Source organism: Sorex araneus, chromosome 2 (genome assembly GCF_027595985.1).
Source record: "Sorex araneus isolate mSorAra2 chromosome 2, mSorAra2.pri, whole genome shotgun sequence".
NCBI lineage: Eukaryota > Metazoa > Chordata > Mammalia > Eulipotyphla > Soricidae > Sorex > Sorex araneus.
Genome location: NC_073303.1, coordinates 159,632,628 through 159,654,508, shown reverse-complemented (window position 1 = coordinate 159,654,508; position 21,881 = coordinate 159,632,628). Strand labels below are relative to the sequence as shown.

At 37.3% G+C, this 21,881-nt stretch overlaps 1 protein-coding gene across 1 annotated transcript in view; it reads right to left on the bottom strand.

Annotated features, from left to right (window-relative positions):
- Window positions 1-21,881, bottom strand: part of ABI3BP (ABI family member 3 binding protein) — a 235,619-nt gene that overhangs the window by 11,630 nt on the left and 202,108 nt on the right. The window contains exons 49-55 of the mRNA XM_055127020.1: window positions 19,369-19,437; window positions 9,764-9,841; window positions 8,571-8,675; window positions 5,968-6,090; window positions 5,145-5,213; window positions 3,519-3,728; window positions 2,505-2,613 (exon numbers count right to left, since the gene is read on the bottom strand). Of these exons, the coding sequence (XP_054982995.1) occupies window positions 2,505-2,613; window positions 3,519-3,728; window positions 5,145-5,213; window positions 5,968-6,090; window positions 8,571-8,675; window positions 9,764-9,841; window positions 19,369-19,437 (763 nt within the window). The remainder of the gene's footprint in view (window positions 1-2,504; window positions 2,614-3,518; window positions 3,729-5,144; window positions 5,214-5,967; window positions 6,091-8,570; window positions 8,676-9,763; window positions 9,842-19,368; window positions 19,438-21,881) is intronic.

Below are 21,881 nucleotides of genomic sequence, written 5' to 3'. Positions count from 1 at the left end.
GAAAAGTGAGATGCCTAGTGATCATAAATATTCTCTGGCATATTTCTGTCTTTAGAGGACTTTATTCCTATTTAAAGGGAAATTTGAGAAACATTGCCATCAAACTCTGAAGGCAGAACTTTTCTATGTTTACTTTTCTATATTTCCATTTCTGGTTGCAAAGATTTAATAAGAGAACAGCCAATGCGTTACTGGGAAGACTGAAAATTTTAATGGTAAGCTTAATATGTTTTGCCTATAGACTCTATGGACTGAGAAAAGACTTTAAGTTTTCATTTGAGTATAGAAAACCCAGAACCATTATCTCAGAGTGGGATAATAGGCTTATAAAAATGGAAAATCAACATAAGAATGAAGAATGACATAATTCATGGAAGAGTTAAAAAGTAGCACATCAAATAATGGGATCCTTTTATAGTTTACAGAAATGACATAAGCTACTAGACGCTTCATCCTGCAGGGCCTTGCCCAAGTCTAGTCTTTACTTCTTATTGCCATCTCCCTTCCTCCCTTTTTCCCACATAGGACAGGGAGCTATGCAGAGACAGGACCTGGCCATCACTCGTGAGAGGCAAGGAAACTCAAGAGTAAAACCATCCAAACTCTGAATCCCAAATCTGCGTATTTAGCAAGTCCAAGTTAAAGGACCTTTTCTCTTTTATTCTTTAAGATATATTGTGTTAAATACAGTGATGAGAAAAATAGAACCCTATTTAAAATAGACCCTTGTTTTAAACAGGCTCACTCCAAGCAGGAGCAGGTCAATCTCAGAGAGCAGGACTTGCCAAGGGGTAGCTGAGTCTGGGAGATATAATATACCCTTGGATTGTTCTGGATATCCTTGGGATGCTCCTAGTCTTGCTTTGTAACCTTAATACCTGGGGATGTATGACAAATGTGCTCATGTTGTTGAGGTGCTATAGAGCCTCCTTTGTAAAATAATATGCTTTGGAAATGCTGCTTCTGTACTTTTCTGTCAGTTGCCTGCTAATGCCCCAACCTTCATCAGGGTTTTTATTCTATAAAGTGGAGCTTTTGTCCTTGTTTGAACCAAGTACCAGAGCAAGAGCTCGGCAGGGTAATCTATCACAGTATACCAGTGTTTTCCCACTGTCAAGGTATTTTTTTTTTTTAGGATTTTGATGTGAATTTCTGCAGCAATAAGCTCTCTCCCCTCTGTTAATTTTGCAAGGAAACAGAACCAAGATCATCAAGTGGGATTTTATAGAGATACATGTTGATTTCTGGCCAGTCTAAATCCTTTAAGGAAATTAGCAGATATAAAATATTCCATGTTACAACTCAGAGTATAGAACTTTAAGGAAAAAAAAACATGATGTGGAAAAAGTTACTTTTTGCAGACTATGATTAAAGTTTATAATTATGTAGCAAAAACTATAATGAATCAGAGACTTCCTTTTCCCCTGAAAGGGTAAGAAAAATCTCCCTATGTAGGATAGAAAATTGGTTTTTTTTGAGACAATCAACTGATGCCAATGAAAGATATAAGAAGTAAAACTTATGAATCATTGTCTGAAATGTCTTGAAGATATATATCGGGTTCTTATTTTCTTACAATAATAAAATGAACTGATAGAATGTTAAGGTGTATTAGATTTAAAAGAAAACCATGAAACTTGTTAATAGTTTGAACAGCATGGTATATAAGAATGATAAAAAGGCTGTTTATAATACAATAATGCTAAAAGCATGTAGCTCTGTTATTATTTATCTTTGATCTGTTTGTATGCCTGGGATTAGCCCTATTATTTTAAGCATTGACTGCACTGATTATTACATGGCTTTCTTGCTTTCCCTCTTTCAGCATGTCAGCCAAATTCTCCTGAGCTTTGAAGAATTTCAAAAAATTGTCTCAATTTGAAGAGTTGAATCTGTGGCATATTCAATATGCCAAAAACAGTAACAAGTCTCACAATAGAGACGTTATTGGTGCCTGCTCGAGTAAATCGATGAACAACGGGACGACAGTGCTACAGAATCTGGTTTACATCATGCATACTCTACTTATTTCTGATCCACAGACTTTTTCTTCTATAAATTTTAGTACCCCTCTCGGAGAGCTCGGGAAGATACCAAGAGTACCGTGCCCACATGACAGAGCCTGGCAAGTTACGCGTGGTGTATTGGATATGCCAAAAACAGTAACAATAAGTCTCACAAAGACATTACTGGTGCCCGATTGAACAAATTTTAGTATTTAATATCATTACTATAATTTAGGACTTATGGCATTCTATTTTTTCATTGCTGCCAACGTTACAGTTAATTATAAGACTATCTTGTCAGATCTTCTATTCCTACCAAATCACTTACTTATTTGCAAAACAAGATTCAGGAGATATCTAGCACTGCTTATAGAAAGTAAAATGATGAAATGCATACTAGATCATTCCTTAAGACAGGGTAAGGTGATGATATAATTTCATTCCTTTGTGTTGTTATGACTTTTGCAGTCTCGGAATAGATCTGTTACAGTGGCTTACCTTGTGTCTGGTTTTAGATTTTCTACCGCAGAAAAGGTTTGATTTGTAATTTGAATGGACTGGTTCTTCCCAATGAAAGATCCATTTTCTGTAGATATAACTTTGTATTCTGAAAAGTGAAAAAGTTAAAAGATATTTGTCTTTCTGTTTTTGATGATTTACTATAAAAGGAAGCTAATGATAAAGTCATAATCATAAAAATGAGCAATTTAGACTAGAGTTATGAGATTTACTAATCTTAATAGTGATTGCCAGATGGGGGTGAACATTAGATGATTAAGTTCCCAAAGTATTTTGGAGTTGCTTATTGACCACTTGAATTTCCCCTTTCCTTTTCACCATACCTGGTGAAGACTGGCAGATGGTTCTCACGTCACGTCGGGGATTTTCAGTACTGGTGGGATTAAATTAATGGGGGCTTGAGAGACAGTATAGCAGGTCAGGTGCTAAAGAGATGGGTTTTGTCCAAAAATTTATTATAAATTCCAAGACTAATGGCTGGTTTCTCTCTCCCTCAACCCCACCTACAGATTTTTAGAAAAACTGGATGGGTGACAGCAAAATTAAAATTTCTAGAGATGAGAATATATAGAAATATAATTTAGAAAATGATTTAGAATTTAGAAAAATTTCTTCTAAAACAACTGAAGTAATTTTTAGTTTACTTGAAATATCCAGGTCAGTATATAAATGGGTTGATAAAAGGAAAAGTAGTTTAAATATCACCAATGGGGACAACTTCTCATATATTTTATGCAATTTTCTTGGTAATGAAAAGCTAGATATAGTTTCAGATTGTAAAAATCATTTCTGAGAGGAAAGAGAAGAACACAACTGAAGAATTAACCAGAGAACATACTAAGGACAAAGATGATTCCTTATCATCATATGATACGAGATAGTCCTGAAATATGACTAGATCTTCTCAGGTCTAAATATGACCCATGTACACATTTCTAACTTATCTTTTAGCAGAGTGTTATGCCATTTTAAGTCCCCATTTCATGATCTTACCAGTTACAGTGTCATTTTTTGGCTTCTCCCAATCCAAGATGACAAAAGAGGGGCACCCCTCCACGGTGACCACCGTGAGATTGGTAGGTGGATTCTGCGGTGGGCTGGTAATATTCCTCTCTGTGGCCTCCTCTGTGGGGAACCAGCTCACAGATTCAGTGATGGAACAGGGCTTGTTGTCTTCCTTTGGGATGTATTTCACATGAGGAGCTATGAGAAAGAGGGCTTTGATACTTAGCTTTTGAGCTTGTGAGGAAGGTAGAGGTGAAATCATAAATAGTTATGTTGGATGACATGAGGGTCTTAGAAGTAGATGCAAACAAGCAATGGGGTGATTGGCTGAGACTTGTGAAAATTTGATTCTTGTCTCCAGGATATATAACATTGATATTGCTGTTTATTTACCTTCCAAGAATGGACTTATGTTAATATCCAAAGATACTTTGACCCTCCTGAGTATGACTTAAGTTTCCCAATTTTTGGAATACTCACTAATTGCCTTCTTAATGGAAAATAGTTCTAACCAGAGTTTTTATTTCACTGAAAAAAATCTTTAAAAACTAAGCTCAAAGGATCAAGAAATATGACTATAGAACAAATATCCTAGAACACTTTATTAACAAAACACTATCCAGAACTCAACAAGAAAAACTTACAGGAAAATATCACCCCAAATGAGAAGAAAAGTATATAAATTTGAAGCAAAACTAGAACTAGCATAAATGTTAGAATCATCAGGTGAGGACAATGAAACACTACAGTGAGAGACTATTACTGGAATCCACTTAGCCAAAAAATGTTGAGATATGGAAGATATAAAAATGATCCAAGTAAAATTGCTACTGATAAAAAAACTAAAATTTGTAAGGTATAAAACACTGTCTGAGATATTAAAATAGTATCTATAATATACTAACAGAATAAGAGATTCATAAAATTGAAGATAGCAACAAAAGCTACTAAAAAATGAAGTGAGATGATGGCCACTCAACACCCCTATTGCAAACCATAACACCCAATTGGAGAGAGAGAACAAAAGGGAATACCCTGCCACAGAGGCAGGGTGGAGTTGGGGGATTGAGGGGTGGGAGGGATGCTGGGTTTATTGGTGGTGGAGAATGGGCACTGGTGAAGGGATGGGTTCTCAAATATTGTATGAGGGAAACACGAGCACGAAAATGTATAAATCTGTAACTGTACCCTCACAGTGATTCACTAATTAAAAAATAAATAAATTTTAAAAAATGAAGTGAGAAAAGTATTAAAAATAATGAACAGAGTATTCTGAACTTTGGAACAATTTAAAGCTCTGTACTACTTGTGCAATTTTAGTATCTGAATGGAGAACAGAGGGAAGAGTTGTTGGTCCTTTATCCTGAACTCATGAAGATAAGAAATAGTCCAAAACTCATTCGATAAGAGGCCTCGCACTACCTGCTGCTAATAGCAGACCTTCCCAGCCATGTTTTTCAATGGCTTATCTCGAGTTAAACTTTATATACATAGAAAACAAATCTTTAATAATATGTGCTGCTAAGATATTTGTGGTTGCTTATCACATAGCAGTAACTGACAGCTACACATATAGTCTTGTCAAAATTGAGATATGGAGCCAGTTGTACATACCTGTGAATATGGGTTTCCCAAGAGGATCAGTTTCTCTTGTTGGGCTTGAGCTAAACTTTGTGATGTTACCTGAGAATGAAATATAATAAGCAATTTTAGTAAAGAATAAAAATTATCTATAATATAATGATAAAGTAGTGGTCTATAAATACTAAAGCTTTCCCCTCAATTTACAACTTTGGTTTCTTCTATCACTCTGGACAGTATCCACAATAAAAGACCTTTAATTGTGTCTCATATAGGTTTTATGCAACTAAAAATTAAATATTACAACCAAGTGGTCAATATTTATTAATAAAGTTATGTGTGATTAATAATGGTTATTTAAAAAGAAATCACATATTTTGGGCTGGAGCGATAGCACAGCAGTAGGGCATTTGCCTTGCATGTGGCCGGCCAGGGTTCGATTCCTCAGCCCCTCTCGGAGAGCCCAGCAAGCCACTGAGAGTATCTCATCCATATGGCAGAGCCTGGCAAGCTACCTATGGCGTATTCGATATGCCAAAAACAGTAACAACAAGTCTCACAATGGAGACGTACTGGTGACCGCTTGAGCAAATCGATGAGCAATGGGATGACAGTGACAGTGAATAACATATTTTAGTAGTAAGAATTGGGTAATCATATCTCACTAAAAGTATTTTCTTTTGTGTCTGCAAAGGGAAGGAGCATGTTATTTGAAACATTAAAAATATGCAAAATTGAAAATTTAAATACTACGTAGTATTAAAATTAAGTATTATTAACAATTTGAAGCTTAGAGTCTTCCTATTTAAAACCTTTTGGGACTTTGAAAATAAACAGGAGGAACTGACATACTAACCAAGATCCCCAGAGGCAGTAGCTGTAGGTCCCTTTTTATCTTTTTCTGTTCTCTCCAAGGGGGCTCCAGTGGGTCTGAATGTTGCTTTAAAGGGTGGGGAAGTTACTTGTGCTGATGAAATTCCTGTAAAAGTGAGCCAAAGTAGTTAGGCTTTATAGGACACTGCCAAGTTGCCCATTTAGTTAATAAATACTTTTGAAACACTATGTAGCTTGGCACTATCTGCCTAGTTTATAAAGAAAATATAACTCAGTGTCTTTGATCAAGATAGATGATACATGGATCAAATAAATTGAAGCGTTATAGAAAAGACGTTACACACACATACAACAGTGTAATATCACAGAGAGGACAGGAAAGGGAATTGAAATATCTATGGGAATAAAAGAAGGGTATTTTGGTGGAAGATAGAAATTTCTTCAGGAGAATGCAAAAATATAGGAGAGAATTAATAGTCACAGCTTGCAAGAAGAACCAATCAGGGAAGCACAAAACTACTTAGTTTAATTTGAAGCTACAAGGGCTCTGTGATGGGTGCCCCGAGAGCTGATTGGTAGGGCACTGGAGCATAATAGAAATGAATAGCCTTGCATACCACGAATTTGACAGTATTTGTAGACAATATTAAATAAGATGATGAATGGCAAGACAGCAAGAGAGAGAGATGGAGGGAGTTGCAAAAGCATTGGAAGAGATTGAGCTATAGCAGAATCAGTGAGACAAGATGGAAAGGGTTAGGGATGAGTGATGTCAAATGCATGGAATGGCCTGGCAGGAAAGCACGGAGATGGAAGGAGAAGGACAGTACTAAGGTAATGTCTATGGCACTATTTACCATGAATTGCTATACTCAGCACTGTCTCTTCATTTCTAGAAATGTTCAGGTGTCTACAAAACTGGAACTATCCCAGGGTCCAGTTAATTCTAGGTATTAGTGCAGAGTGGAGTTCAGCTGCAAAGACTCACAATTGCCCTTGCTCCTGTTTATTCCTCAAGGCAGACATTCCCTTTGAGAGGACTAGTGAGAGAAGGTGTGCACATCTCAGAAGTGCATTGTATTCATGGTTCATTTTCAGGTGAGGAAGTTGACGGTGTGTGTGTGTGTGTGTGTGTGTGTGTGTCTGTGTCTGTGTCTGTGTCTGTGTGTGGCTTTGTGTGGGGAGTGTATTTTCATTGATGGGAGAAAACAAGCATTTTAGAGGAGAGAAACCAGAGTTCTTATTGGGGACACCCAGGAATCATTGCTGGAGATCAAGTCCCAGCTGCCCAGGTTACAATTAAACCTACTCTTCTCACCAGGCCATTTCCTGAACCTTGACTTAGGAAGGCAGTGGAAGCCTCAATGATAGTCTGATATCTTGGTCATTTGATGAGGAAAATAATGTAGAAAATGCATCACAAAATCTTTCCTACCACCATGCCCTGTTTTAGTTCTGCAAAAAAGTGACTTCTATTCCCTTCTACATAACACCCCCAATCATCTTTTACAGCTGTCTTAAGAGAATTTTATTTTGATTCAGAAAACTTCTAGAAAATAGAGATGTGGGGAGAGGGAAAGATGAGGATCATATCATGATTTGCTGAGGTTCATTGAAAAGCCCATAAGATAAATGGGGCCTAGCTTTATTCTAAATTGGGTAGTTTCACTGATTGCTAATTTTGTTCATTTATTTGCTCAGTGATGACTTCCTATATATTCTAAACACTGGATATGTTTCCAGAAATTCCAAGAAAATGTACAAGAATTTTGTTATCACAGAACTCATAGTCTAATTTGGGAAAACAAGAAGGTAAACAAATAGGTATAAAACATTTTCTTTTATGGTCTTAGAGAGGAATGTACTAAGGATAAACAGAAACAATGTGTAGACTATTTTGGCAAAATAAAGAACATTGCAAGAGTAGTATGAAGGATTAATATCTCAGTATCTGTGAGGGGCCATTCTATGGGAAGGATATGACACATGCTTAGATATAGAGAAGAAAGAGGCAACTTGATTCTAAAAAGAAATTTCTTCCTGTTGCACAGGCTAGATATGAATATTGCTACCAATATTTCCCTTGAAGCAATAATTATGGACCTAATATAAAGTATGGTGAGAGGGAAGCCTTCAAAAAATGCATAAAATTCCATTTAGGAAGAGTGAAGGTAAGTAGATGCCAGGTAACACATTTTTTCATTACTTCTGGAGAGCTGATAATACCACAGCTCATTATAAATACTTCACTTTGTAAAACAAATGAAATGGAGCTCTTTCTCCAACACACACACACACACACAAACATGCACAACCTCCCAAATCTTCTTTCTGGACTCCCGATCCACAGCAAAGAAGTGAAAGGGAAACTGGAATGTTCCCTTTCTACTTAGCCAGGATTAGAATAGTCCTCAGAGCTCTAATTTACACTGTCCAGTCTTGCCACTGTGTCATGCTAGTGGAAAAGGCATGTGTCACACCCAGACATACACATACACATACACATACACACACAATCACTTTCCCCAAGGGCTTGTTTGCTGGCTGAGTTAGCTCACCAAGGACTTGTGATTGGCGAGGAAAACGGAAACTATGGAAGAAAATAAAGGAATATAACTCACATACCTGCACTTCCTGGCTTTCCATTGACATTATTTGGTGGCAAAGGTTTTCTTTGTGGGGGCAAAGGTCTAGGTGGCATGGGTGGGCGACGGGTACCTGGACTGGTGGCTGAGAAGTTGATTACAGAAAATGCTGTCATAAGGACATACTATACTAAACTCACACATTCAGAACTTTTTGTTTGAAAAGCAGCAGCTGTTTGACATTTTTTAGAAAAGTGAAGCATTATTATGGTAAATATATTTGGCATTCATCTAATTGATGTTGGTTATATCAATTTAGATGAATAATAATAAGTGATAAAAATCACATTAGCACATGGAGAAATATCTATTTTTATAGATGAGTATATATGTATAATCTGCCTATTGATAACTGCAGAGATTTACAGAATTAATGTCTTCAGTTTCACATACAAAGTTAACAGTAACATTTTTGAGATTCATTGTCTCCAATTGCCCTTAATATTGTGACTCTTTTTTTTTTTTTTTTTGAGAGTACCAGGATCAAACCTAGGGTCTCATACATGCAAGGCCTGTGTTCTGCTATTGAGTCACATGCCCAGCAAGACTGCAATTTCTTATATCAGTTTAACTTTTAAATTTAAAATCTTTTTAAATTTATCTTCACTTCATACTCCAACTCTATATTTAAACTAACATTCTGAGACATTCTCAAACAAATGTACCATAAAGACCCTGACAGCAGTAGCCGCAAGACTGAGTCCATGCAAGGCATCCCGCTAAGGAGGGTATAACATCATCACGAGCAGCTGGCAGAGGGTGGTGAGAGATCCTTAGTGATTTTTAATTTGAGCACAGAGCTCTTTGAATTCACGCACAGGTCAGAGTTTGAAGTGTTTTTATAGAAACGTCCAGATGCTCTTTGTAAGGCTCGAATGCTTTGGGGTATTGCTGTTTTTGCTGTAACACTACTACTGCAGCTACTACTTAAGTTGCAGAGCAGAGTTGAGTAAGAGACAGCATATTACTTCTTTTTGTTTGTTTGTTTGTTGTTTTTTGCTTCTTGGGTCACACCCAGCAATGCACAGGGGTTACTCCTGGCTCTGCACTTAGGAATTACTCCTGGCGGTGCTCAGGGGACCATATAGGATGCTGGGAATCGAACCTGGGTTGGCCACGTGCAAGACAAACACCCTACCCACTGTGCTATCTCTCCAGCCCCAAACTTCTTACCTGTTTTTTTTGTGGAGTGGGTACTGCCAACTGACTCATTTCTTCCTGTACCCCATGGCTTTGGTGGTTGTTTGACTCCTATGAGCAAAGATAATGAAAGAGAATCAATACATAGCAATCATATACTAAGTGTTTTTCTTTCTGGAGACCTGGGAATTGCCATTCAGCATTATTATCCCATCTGCATATAAAAAAATTCAAATTCCTACTTTGGGAATTGGATATTTTGAAAATATCCAATTTTCCAGTCTACAAACTGTGATATATTTCTACATTCACTTGAAAGTTCTTTTCCTTCAATCCTTTTCTTTTTTTTTTTTTTCAAAAGGTTTTGGGGCCACCCAGCCTTGCTCAGGGATTCCTTCTGGCTCTGTGCTCAGATGTCACTCTTTGTGGTCCTCAGGAAACCAGATGTGGAGCCAGATATAGAACCAGGACAAATGCCTTAACACCTCCACTATCTTTTTCACCCAAGACTTGATTTCTTTGGATTCAAAACAAATGCTTTGTAGTTTTCAGTATACTGATCCTACACATATTTGTTAGGTGTATGTTTAAGTATTGCATTATTTGGGGTTTATTGAAGTTATTAAAATATTTAACAGGAGAGTCTCTTGCCCGCATGCCTGGATGTCTTCCCCGGGGCCCCTCAGAAGGGATGGGCTCCAGCTAACCTCCCCGCCCTGAGCAGAGCTCCTGGCGGCCGAAGACCACCAGAACCTAGCCATGCTCCAGGCTCCTCTCCACACTTTCGGACAAGCCTCATGCATGCAGGTACGGGCAGAAGAACCCAGGTGTGTGTAATCCCATCAACGGCCAACATCCAGAGATTTAAAAGCAAGCTCCCAGAAACGATATCTTATAACCTACTTTTTCCACTGGGAGACACTAGCAAGCTACTGAGAGCTTCCTGCCCACATGGGACAGCCTCGCAAGCTTCCCATGGTGTATCCATATGCCAAAGCCAGTAACCAGCTGAATCTTATTCCTTTGACCCTGAAAGAGTGTCCAATGCGGCATCGTTGGGAAGGTCGAGAAGAGAGAGGCTTCTAAAATCTCAGGGATAGGACGAATAAAGAGGATACCGCTCGAGCAACTCAATGATCAACAGGATTTCGTGATCATGATTAAAATATTTAAATCACTGTATCACTGTCATCTCGTTGATCATCGATTTACTTGAGCGGGTGTCAGTAACATCTCCATTCGTCCTAGCCGTGAGATTTTAGCAGCAGCCTCTCTTTACTCATTCTTCCCAGTGGTGCTGCATTAGAGGCATTTTCAGGGTAAGGGGAATGATATTTAATATTTAAATCTTCATATAAGCTTAAATTATTAAAATTTAAAATCCCTACATTTACTTGTTGTGATGTTTTATCTGCAAATTAGAATTTGGCTGTCAATTGTAGTTTTGCTTAAACTTTTAGGGTTATCTATATAACATTGCTTTCTTGGTTGTTCTTGCCTAATAAGAATTCTATCTCTTGTGAGTGGTCATGTATGCAAATATGCAGGGGTGTATTTTGTAGTTTTAAAGATTATTCAGACCAGGGCTGGAGCAATAGTACAGCAGGTAGGGCATTTGCCTTGCACGTGGCTGACCCAGATTCGATTCCCAGCATCCCGTATGGTCTGCAGAGCACCGCCGGGAGTAATTCCTGAGTGTAAAGCCAGGAGTAACCCCTGTGCATTGCCCAGTGTGATCCAAAAAGAGAAAAAAAGATTATTCAGGCCAAGGAAATGGTTCGAGGGAATGGAACACATACTTTGCACTTGAGGGGCCTGGCTTCAATCCTTGGCACTACTTATTCCTGCACCAGCAGGAGTAGTCAATGAGCCTTGCTGGATGTGACTCCTACAAAAAATAAGGTAAAGAGAGACAGAAGGAGAGTGAAAGAAGAAAAGTGCCTGCCATAGAGGCGGTCTGGGAGAGGAGAGCAGAAGGGAAACTGGGGATATTGGTGGTGGGAAATGTATCCTGGTAAAGGGACAGATTGTGGGACATTGTATGACTGAAACCCAATGATGAACAACTTTGTAACCATGTATCTCCTGGTGACTCAATAAAAAAATAAATAAATATGGGGTAGGGGAAGTTATTCATTGGATGATTACTTTGTGCATGGTATAGAGGAATGAAACATGCTTCCATTTGTGTCTCTGTGATAACTTGGCTTACTGAGATTTGATTTACCACTATTTTTGAGGGTAACCATTATATATATATATTTTAGAAGGCAAGAAGGCTCTGTGCCTTCAGTGGTGAACATTTTTCACAGACTTTTTTTCAAAACTTTCTGCTTAAATTTTTTTTATCTAATACTGTACAGTTATTTTATATACCTGTATATAAAGTATATATCTGGTATGCACATTATTGAATTTTAATCCTTATAATACTTCTGCATGGGAGGAGCCACCCAGATATGACAGATAAGGGAAACCCAAGGCAAAAGGAGATGAGCAAGCTTCCCAAGATATACAATTAGGGATGGTTAGAGTACTAACATACACATGACTTCAAGGCCTATATCTTGAACATGCACTGACAATTGCACAGAATATAGTCTTATCCTTATTGTTTGACTCACTCTGTTATTCCTCACAATGACTAAGTAACTAAGAGCCCTGGCACTCCTATACTCCATCCTTTGGTAGTCTGAGGCACCATTAGTATGTAAGGGTGAAAACAAATATGTTTCATTATGTCATGCTACTGGTGTGAGGTACTCAATATAAATAGGCTGACTAGGTATATGGAAATCCACCATCCCACGACTAGTTAGAGGTCTTGGAGAAAATCTAAATTTCTGCGGGTAACTCTATGAGTCAGACCACACCATAACTCCATGAGTTAGATTTTGGCTTCTTTTCTAAGGGAGAAATCAGGAGAAATGAGGCATTTTTCAGTCACTTTCTGTGTAGACAGAAAAAGAAGCATCATTCTGTTATAATCCTGAAATCTAAGTAAACAAATCATGTCAGATGCTAACCAGAACTTTCTCCCAGCCTTTAAAGTAGATGTAATATTGTGGTCTATGAAAACACTGTTCACAGTCCTACAAAAGGTGGACATAAATGAAGGGAAACAGCATAGAACTGGGAATAAGAAACTAAACTCCAGTTATGGCCTTGTTTCTACCTTGCTGTGGTTTGCATGTTCCTTAGGCAATAATATTAGGACCAGAACTATGACAGCAGTGAAATCCATTGACCTGAATCAGTGGAGAGCAAATAAAGGTCACAGGGAGTACAGGAAATGGAAAGGCAAAGGAGGAAGTCAAAAAGAGAGATTGCAGAGAAAGAATTCTCGGGAATTGGAACCTAATCAGTCACTCTGGCCCAGACTCTGACCTAAATTCCTTTTCCCTCAAAGGGGATTTATCAATGTATTTTCTAAAGGACAGAATAGATTCTGGAAGCATCAAGATTTGAATTTCAGCATAACTCCCTTGGGCCCCGATTGTCATCTGGGAGTTCTCCAAATTGGTCTGGATTTACACAGTTTGCTTGTTAGCAATTCATTGTAAGAAATGAAGTCATGATTTCATAATTTTTAACCATAGTAACAAAAAACTTTACAAACATAGTAAACTGAAGATCAGTTTCCAAATGGATAGGAGTGATACTATTCCACTGTGGCCCGAAAGGAATGGTATCATCCATGATATCATCTATAGATGATATCATGGATGATACCATTCATAGATTATACCATTCCTGGGAGGTACCAATTTTTGCACCTTAGTAACTATAACAGATCCCTTGCTGAAAGGCAGGAGTGATGAACCAATAGACATAAATGTAGCTCAGAAAAGATGTAAGCATAGCCCAGGTAAACATTCCTCATCTCTAAGTCTAGGTTCTAGTTGTCAAGCATAGTAAAGTATGACTGGGCAATAAAGTATGGATTTCTCATTAGGATGCAAAGGAAAAAGTCTGAGTATCTAATATATATTCCAAACCTCCTGTGTTGAGATGGACTTGAAATCATACTTTGCCTGACATAGAATACCTTCAACAAATGTTGGCTCTACGGAAAAAAAGCTGCAAAACTCAGTAACTTTCCTCCATAGGAAGACAGTTGGAAAGATTTTTCTAGCCCAAGGTTTGGCAAGTTTATTTGTTGAAAGTCAAACTAACAAATTATCTTGGATTCAAGAACTCAAGTCTGTCCTTGAATTGCAAAAGCAAGCTATATTTCAACAAAACTTTATTTGTATAAATAGGCAATGAGTCATATTTAGCCTATGGATCTATTGTGCAAATTCTTGATTGTTACAGTTATGGAGTCATGCCTTAAATTGGTTATAATCCGTAGAAACACATCTGTTAAGCTGAAACACATTTCTGAAACTGAAAAAGCAGAGGATTGGAAGGCAGGGGAAACTATTAAATGCCATTTTCTGGAAGCTGCTTTCTAACTCTAAGGCAGAAGAGTATTTATGCATATAGGTATAAAATTCACTTAAGCATGGTGGAATGCTTATAATGAAGTAATAAAATGAGAAATTTGGTTTTAGATATTTAAAATTCCTGATATTTGTAGAACCACTGCTAGCTTTATATAGAGGCTCACCTAATTGAAGTTCTATAGCTCTGAGACCTCAGAATCTTTCTTTTTCAGTCTTTCAAAGGCACAAACTTAAGTGGCCTAGGACAACGAAGAACATGTTCTAAAAACCATAGCCAGTTACTTTATCAACATCTTTTTCAAGTATAAAATATCTGGGCTGAAATCTTCAGTAAGAAAATTTTAGGGATGAGAGATGGATAATAAACATTCTGTGCAAGATATCAAAGTTGGATAATGAATCAGTTGGCAAATTATTTCTCATCAAGAATTTAAAAAGACTAAAATAAACAGAAACTTTCTAAAAGAAGAAATGCTAATGGCCAAAAGGCACATATAAAAATGCAGGAAGATGTAAATCAAAACAATGCGATATCAACTCACACCACAGAGACTGGCACAGATCAAAAAGGACAAGACCAATCAATGGATTTGGGGAGAAAGGGACTCTGATTCATTGTTGTTGAGAATGCCAACTGGTCCATTGTATGACTGAAATCCAACTATGAACAACTTTGTAACTATGTATCTCATAGTGCTTTGATAAAAAAGAAAACAACCAAAGAAATAAAAAGATATACAAGTTTAGAAGGTAGTGTTGATAAGAGAGGGTCTATGCCAGAAAAGAAAAGATATTAACGTCTATATCTCTATGAAAAAATCAGCTAACACCCATGCATAATCCAAGTGGGGGTTTTCTACCACCTGAAAATGAATATCTATACAGGTTTGGAATCACACTTGATAATTCTTAGGGATTACTTGGGGGACCATGTAGTACGGGGATCAAACCCTGGCCTCTTGCATGCAAAGCATGCATGTAGACCACTGAACTATATCTCTGACCCCAAGAAAATAACATATTTTAAAACATTCTTTTCATATCGATAGCACAGCAGTTGGGCGTTCGCCTTTCACGTGGCCGACCTGAGTTCGATTCCTCCGCCCCTCTCAGAGAGCCCGGCAAGCTACCGATAGTATCTAGCCCTCGAGACAGAGCCTGGCTAGCTACCCATGCATATTGGACATGCCAAAAACAGTAACAATAAGTCTCTCAATGAGAGACGTTACTGGTGCCCACTCGAACAAATCGATGAGCAACGGGATGACAGTGATCTACAGTGATCTTTTCGTGTCAACTTTTGCAAATATTATTTCCTAGGAATATAGCCTGAGAGCTATTAAATTTTTCTTCCATAATGTCTATAAGTCATGTATTCTGTGATTTCCAATTTTTATTCTGCATACTTCCTTTCCTGCATTACTGAATTATCTAAATATTTTTAAGACTATATTTAATAGAGACGGTAAAAGTAGGAATTCTTGCTTGTGTACTCCATCTTAGAAGAACTTTCAGATTTTCACTATTAAATATGATACCTGCAGTTTTCAAAGACACCCTTTATTGGGATAAGAAAATTTCTTCAATACCTAGTTTTGAAAGAGGTTTAATCATGGATGGATTTTGATTTTTGACAAATAGTTGTTTTTTATTTATTGAGATGATAAAATGTTTTTCTCCTTTGCTATTCTAGTGTGAATTACACTAATTTGTTTGAATTTGTGTCAACCTTGCATTCAGTAGTTTACTTTTACAATATAAGAACAAAGTTGAGTTGCATCAAAGATAGTACTGTCCACAAAACCTGGTAAATATCATTTGCTATTGTGTTCATTGATATGGGAGACCTGGAGATACCTCCCACATCTCTTATCAAGATTGTCTTCTACTAAGCAGTGGGATGAGATATGGAGGAAATGAAAAGGTGAACTAGAAGTAACATAAAGAAAGTGTTAGAGTCTTACACACTTTGGTGTTTTGAGGTACAGTAAATGTGTACACCAAAGCGATACATGTTAACAATACTGCAACTATGCTATATAAAATAATCATAAAGACTGAGGGATCTTGTATTACCAATAAAGCTGATCAATTCTTAGCAAAACCAAAACTGTCAAAAACAAGAAGACAGTATGCCCCCCTCAATTTAAACTATGTTACAAAGCAACAGTAATTGAAACCAAAATAGCCACATAGACTAATGAGTAGAGAGCCCCAAAATAAATCCACACATAAACAGAGATGATCTAATCTATGACAAAGGAACCCCGTCCATTCAAAGAGGAAGTGTGGAGGAAAAGGAAGCCTGGTACATTGCTTGTGGACAGGTAAATTGGTGATGTCTCTATAGAAATGAGCATGGCTAGTCATTAAAATATATAGATGGGACTTCTATATGATTCAGCAATAGATACCTCTCCTGGGATCTATCTGAAGGAAATGAAACATTTGGGTTTTTTTCCTAATGAAATACAGTGAGATACATAGTTATAAAGTTGTTCATGATTTGGGTTTCAGTCATATAGTTCCAACACCCATCCCTTCACCAGTGTACATTTCCCACCACCAGTGTCCCCAGTTCCCCTCCACGCCCCCACCTGCCTCTACGGCAGACATTGCTCACTCCTCCTCTCCTTTTGCAGATTATGGTTTGAATATAGATACTTAAAGGTTATCATGTATCTCCCTTTACTTAATTTCAACACTTAGTTCTTCTCCAGAGTGTCCAAATTTCTTGTCCACATTTATAACTATTTATAACTATTATTATCTACTGTTCTGTTCCTATTCTAAATGCCCTTAGCCTCTCACACACTTGTGGCAAGCTTCCAACCATTGACCAGTCCTCCTGGACTCTGTTTTTCTTAGCCTTGGATCTTAGTCTCATACTATTTTTATTTTTACATCGCACAAGTGAGTGCAATCATTTTATATCTGACCCTCTCCTTCTAACTCATTTCACTTGGCATGAAACTCTACATGTTTATCCATTTATAAGAAAATTTCATTACTTCATTTATAACAACTGCATAGTATTCCATCATGTGGATGTTTCATAGTTTCTTTATCCATCTGTTTCTTTATCCATCTTTATCATCTGTTCCCAGGCACTTGGTTTGAAACATTATTTTGAAAGGACATTTTCATTCCTATGTTCATAGCATCATTACTCACAGAAATGAAACTATGGAAGAAACCTAAGATCCCATGCAATGATTGATTTAGAGAAGTTGTGGTGTTTACAGTCAAAAGAATACTACTCTGTCATTTACAGAGAAGAAGCCATACCCCTGGGACAAAATGAATAGCATTTGATGATAATGCTAAGTAAAATACAACAATAAAAGACAATTATTGAATGCTTTCACTCATATGTAGAATATAAATAATCAAAACAAAATGGGGAAAGTTGCCAAAACTAACTTCTAGAGTTGGTAAAAACTGAAGTGGTTATCAAAGGAAAAGGGTTTGGTGTGTGGGAGCACTGTGTAAGGGGAATTGCTGTCATTGAAACAATAGTGGTGGGTGCCTCAACGCAATGGAAGTGTTAAGCTATACCTCCAAACATAATATTGTGAATGAATGAAAATGAATTAAGAACAAACTACAGAAAAAGAGCCTGCCAGGGAAAATACTCTTGAAGGAGGTGACAATAGGATACTGCTGCCTGCTGACTGTAAACAGGCAGTGTGTTCTGATCTGAAAGAGGAATCCAATAAACCAAGATCAGGACATAAAACAGGAGCACACAGGTGGACTGGTCCTTGAGATGGAGCAAATACATGGCAAACTGAGTTTAACTTTATCTACCTGTGCCCACCAGCAATCAAGGAATTAAATGGAAGAATTCCAAAGTTAGATGAGTTAGTATCACAGCTGACTTCATATATCCAGAGAGTAACACATGTCAGTTGTGTTGTAAATGGGTCTGGGAGAAGAATCATTTACTGATATACTAAAATAGAATAATCTGGGATTTCCATGTGAAAGACAATTTTTTGGTCAGAACAAATGCCTGATTATACTTAAGGATCATGGTTTAAATTTGACATAATTGCTTATTCTTCTATTTGTATTGCTGACACAAATGCTTTCTTCTAATTTTACTTAGGTAAACTCAAATGAATCATTTTGAATGTTAGGAAATTTGAATATTAAGGAAGTGACACTGTTTAAATCTAGATTGGTCATGTCAATATGAGAAAAAGTTGCTATCTCATCCAACAGTTTGGATGAACAAAAGAAGTAACTGAAATAGATACTGATGATTTCTTGCTTTGCATAAGTCAGGAATTTATAACATTTGCTTCAATAGTGTGACTTAAAGTAAATAAGTTCTTTGAACTTCAGACACTGCTATAACCTATTACAAAACACAGTCTAAAAATGTAAGTAATCTTTGGATACTAGTCACACTTCTTTCTTGCTAGGTAATTATCATGAGCTAATTAAATATAAGCACTAGACTCTAATCTTCATGTTTTATCATCAGCAAGCATAAGATTTTGAGAGTGATACCATCCCCTATTCATGCACTTAATAAAAAACAATTTATCCACTTAGTTAGTTGGGTATTTAAGCTTCTGTTAGATTGTTGTCCTAGATATTTGCATGATGCTTATTCCTGCAGATCTGAGTGAACTGGGCAATGCCATTTAACTAAGCATAATGAATCCGAGACATGAAAAGAACCATAAGGAAAGAGATCAGCTGCTAATGTCTCTTCTTATTTAAATAACTAACTGTCAGATTGTTAACAGATGCAGATCTTTACAAACATCATAAGGGTACTTGTGAACTTGTAAACTGGAAAACTAAGCAATTATGGTCATATATCACCAAGGCTATGTATGGGAAGTGTTTTGTAAAATGAGAGTAAGCAACTACATTTATATTTTTACTCAACAATTCATGTTTATCAGGATTCTTTTAATGAATTAAGAATCTATGTGTTAGCTAATTTAATAAACTCAGTTTAGAAAAGTAAACAAACAAAACAACCGAAAACTTTCAGAGATCTTTGTGGTTCTATTTTGTATTAAGTTATAAAATTTCAACTCCAATTTTACCCAAAAGCCTCAAAATCGGCAAACAAAAGAAAGAAATTGATGTGGGAGGAAAACACAATTACAAAACAGAATAGAAATGTTTTTAGTTTTGACGGGATGAAAAGGAACTTGTGATCATTACCTGAGTCCATCCCGTTCCACTTGGGTATTCCACTGGGTCTGGGCCTACTTGGTCTTGTCCTATTCAGACCTACAGGAAAGTGGGAAAAAGAGTTCAGGCATTCCTTATTAGAAATCTGAAGACAAACAAGCAACATACTTTCCAGAAAGTATGGAATTCACTTAGCTGGGAAGCAAATAATTCGTACCAGAGGATCCCAATGCAAGAAAACGCTGTTCTAATATTCAAACCATTAGACTTGAACTTGGGAATAGGATCTGACTTTCCTCGAAGGTGGTGGTCATGGGGTTTGAAGGAAAAATTGGCCAGAGAATTTATGTTTTTGAAAACAAAATGACTTCATTTATTAGCATTAGGCATCTTCTGAACTGAAACTGAAGATCAGAACGAGATATGCTTTATGAAAAACTCAATATGTAAAGTGCATTTGTCAAGGTCTTAATTCATAACTCATAAATTGGCAGTCTTTTTGCAGGTGTCTCTAGATTCACATACTCCTTTGGCCTCTTGGCAGAAATCCACTGACACAAAAATATGAGGAAATCGGGTCTGGAGTGACAGCACAGCAGGTAGGGTGTTTGCCTTGTATGCGGTCGACCCAGGTTTGAAATACTAAGTGTATTATGGTTAAGAAAACTAATTTTGGGCTTTGTGTCTGATTTTAATTTTTAATTTTAATTTTTTTAAATTTTTTTCTAGATTTTAATTTTTTTCTAGATGTTTTGTTCCCATGTTTCATTTTCTTCATTATACCTCATAGGACACATTATTTGCTAGTATTGATACCATTTTTATTATTTGGGGTAAATGTAACCAGCTACATATCCAGTTTTCAACAGTATCATAATACAAATGACATGGGATATATTTGTTTATAAAATATTTCTGTGCCAAATTATCTTTATGGGTTGTGAGATCACTACAATAAAATGGGCTATTCATAAACCAAAGTACATAAAAAGTTTTTGTCTTCTTTTCCATGTTCATAAAGAGATGTTCATGTTAATTTAGAATGTCAATTGTATTACTCTTAATTTTAAGATTTTAAAAATCACAGCAAATAAAGCGGTATAAAATTTCAGTTTTTGTTCCAGCTGTGCTTTAGTGTAAGATCAATTTACATGGATCAAATCAACCTCTGAAAGTTAGCTTTTTCCTAAACAGATTCTGTAAAGAACGTGCTAGAAACTTGGAGAACTAGTTAATTTAAACTACTTTAAAATGAAAATTTAGCAATTTATTTCTGTTTATATAAAAATTTTCTTCTTTCTTAATCATCTGGAGCAATCAAATATAATTTTTTCTCAGTATCCTAGTGCTTTGTTATTTAAAAAATGCTGCTTTTCTTATTTACTATGGTTAGGAAGTTACACTAGTGTTAAAATAAGTATTGTAAAGTACTTCTATACAAATCTACACTCTGAGAGTCTCTTGCCCCCACACCTTGCTGTCTTCCCCGAGACCTCTTGGAGGGGGTGGGCTTCAGTTTCCCTCCCCACCCCGAGCATAGCTCCCTCGTCCAAAGACCTCCAGAGCCTAGCCACAGCCATGCTCAAGGCCCCTTTCCACACGTTCGGACGAGCCTCATGCATGAAGGAACCAGCAGAGAACCCAGGTGTGTGGGACCCGGGGCTGAGACCTCCAAGCCTGGTTAGATTGGAACTGGGCCTCTTCCACCCAGATTCCCCATTTTCTAGTAGCTAGGTGGTCACACCCAGGGACTGCCCCAGCACCATGTAATCCCATCAATGGCCAACATCCAGAGCCTATAAAACCAAGCTCCCAGAAGCACAAGGCTGTGAAGCTTATAGCCTAGTTTTCCCTCTGGGAGAAACTGGCAAGCTACCAAGAGTTTCCTGCCCACAGGGGAGAGCCTCATAAACTCCCCATGGTGTAGTCATATGCCAAAACCAGTAACAGTGCTGGGTCTCATTCCCCTGACCCTGAAAGAGCCTCCAATGCAGCACCATTGGGAAGGACGAGTAAAGAGAGGCTTCTAAAATCTCAGGGCTAGGATGAATGGAGATGTTACTGAGACCGCTCGAGAACTTCGACAATCAACAGGATGATGATAATGATGATGATAATGATGATGACACTCTGCTATACAAAGTGCTCACAACCCTCTCAATCCTACTTCTCTCCTACTTTTCTTTTTGTTCCTTCTTCTCCCTTATGTTTTTCCCTTTCATTTGTTTTAAATTCTAATGCTAAGGGTTTGTCATTGTTCAGTATTCTCTGTTCTCATATTTTGACCCTATATTCTTCCACAGATGAGTGAGATCATCCGGTATTTGCCGTTCTCCCTCTGACTTCATTTAACATGATACTGCCAGTTCCATTTACATTAAGAAAAAATATTTCAGTTTTTCTTCACTGTCATTCCGTTGCTCATCGATTTGTTTGAGCGGGCACCAGTAACATCTCTCATTGTGAGACTTGTTGCTACTGTTTTTGGCATATCGAATACGCCACGGGTAGTTTGCCAGGCTCTGCCATGCGGGCACGATTCC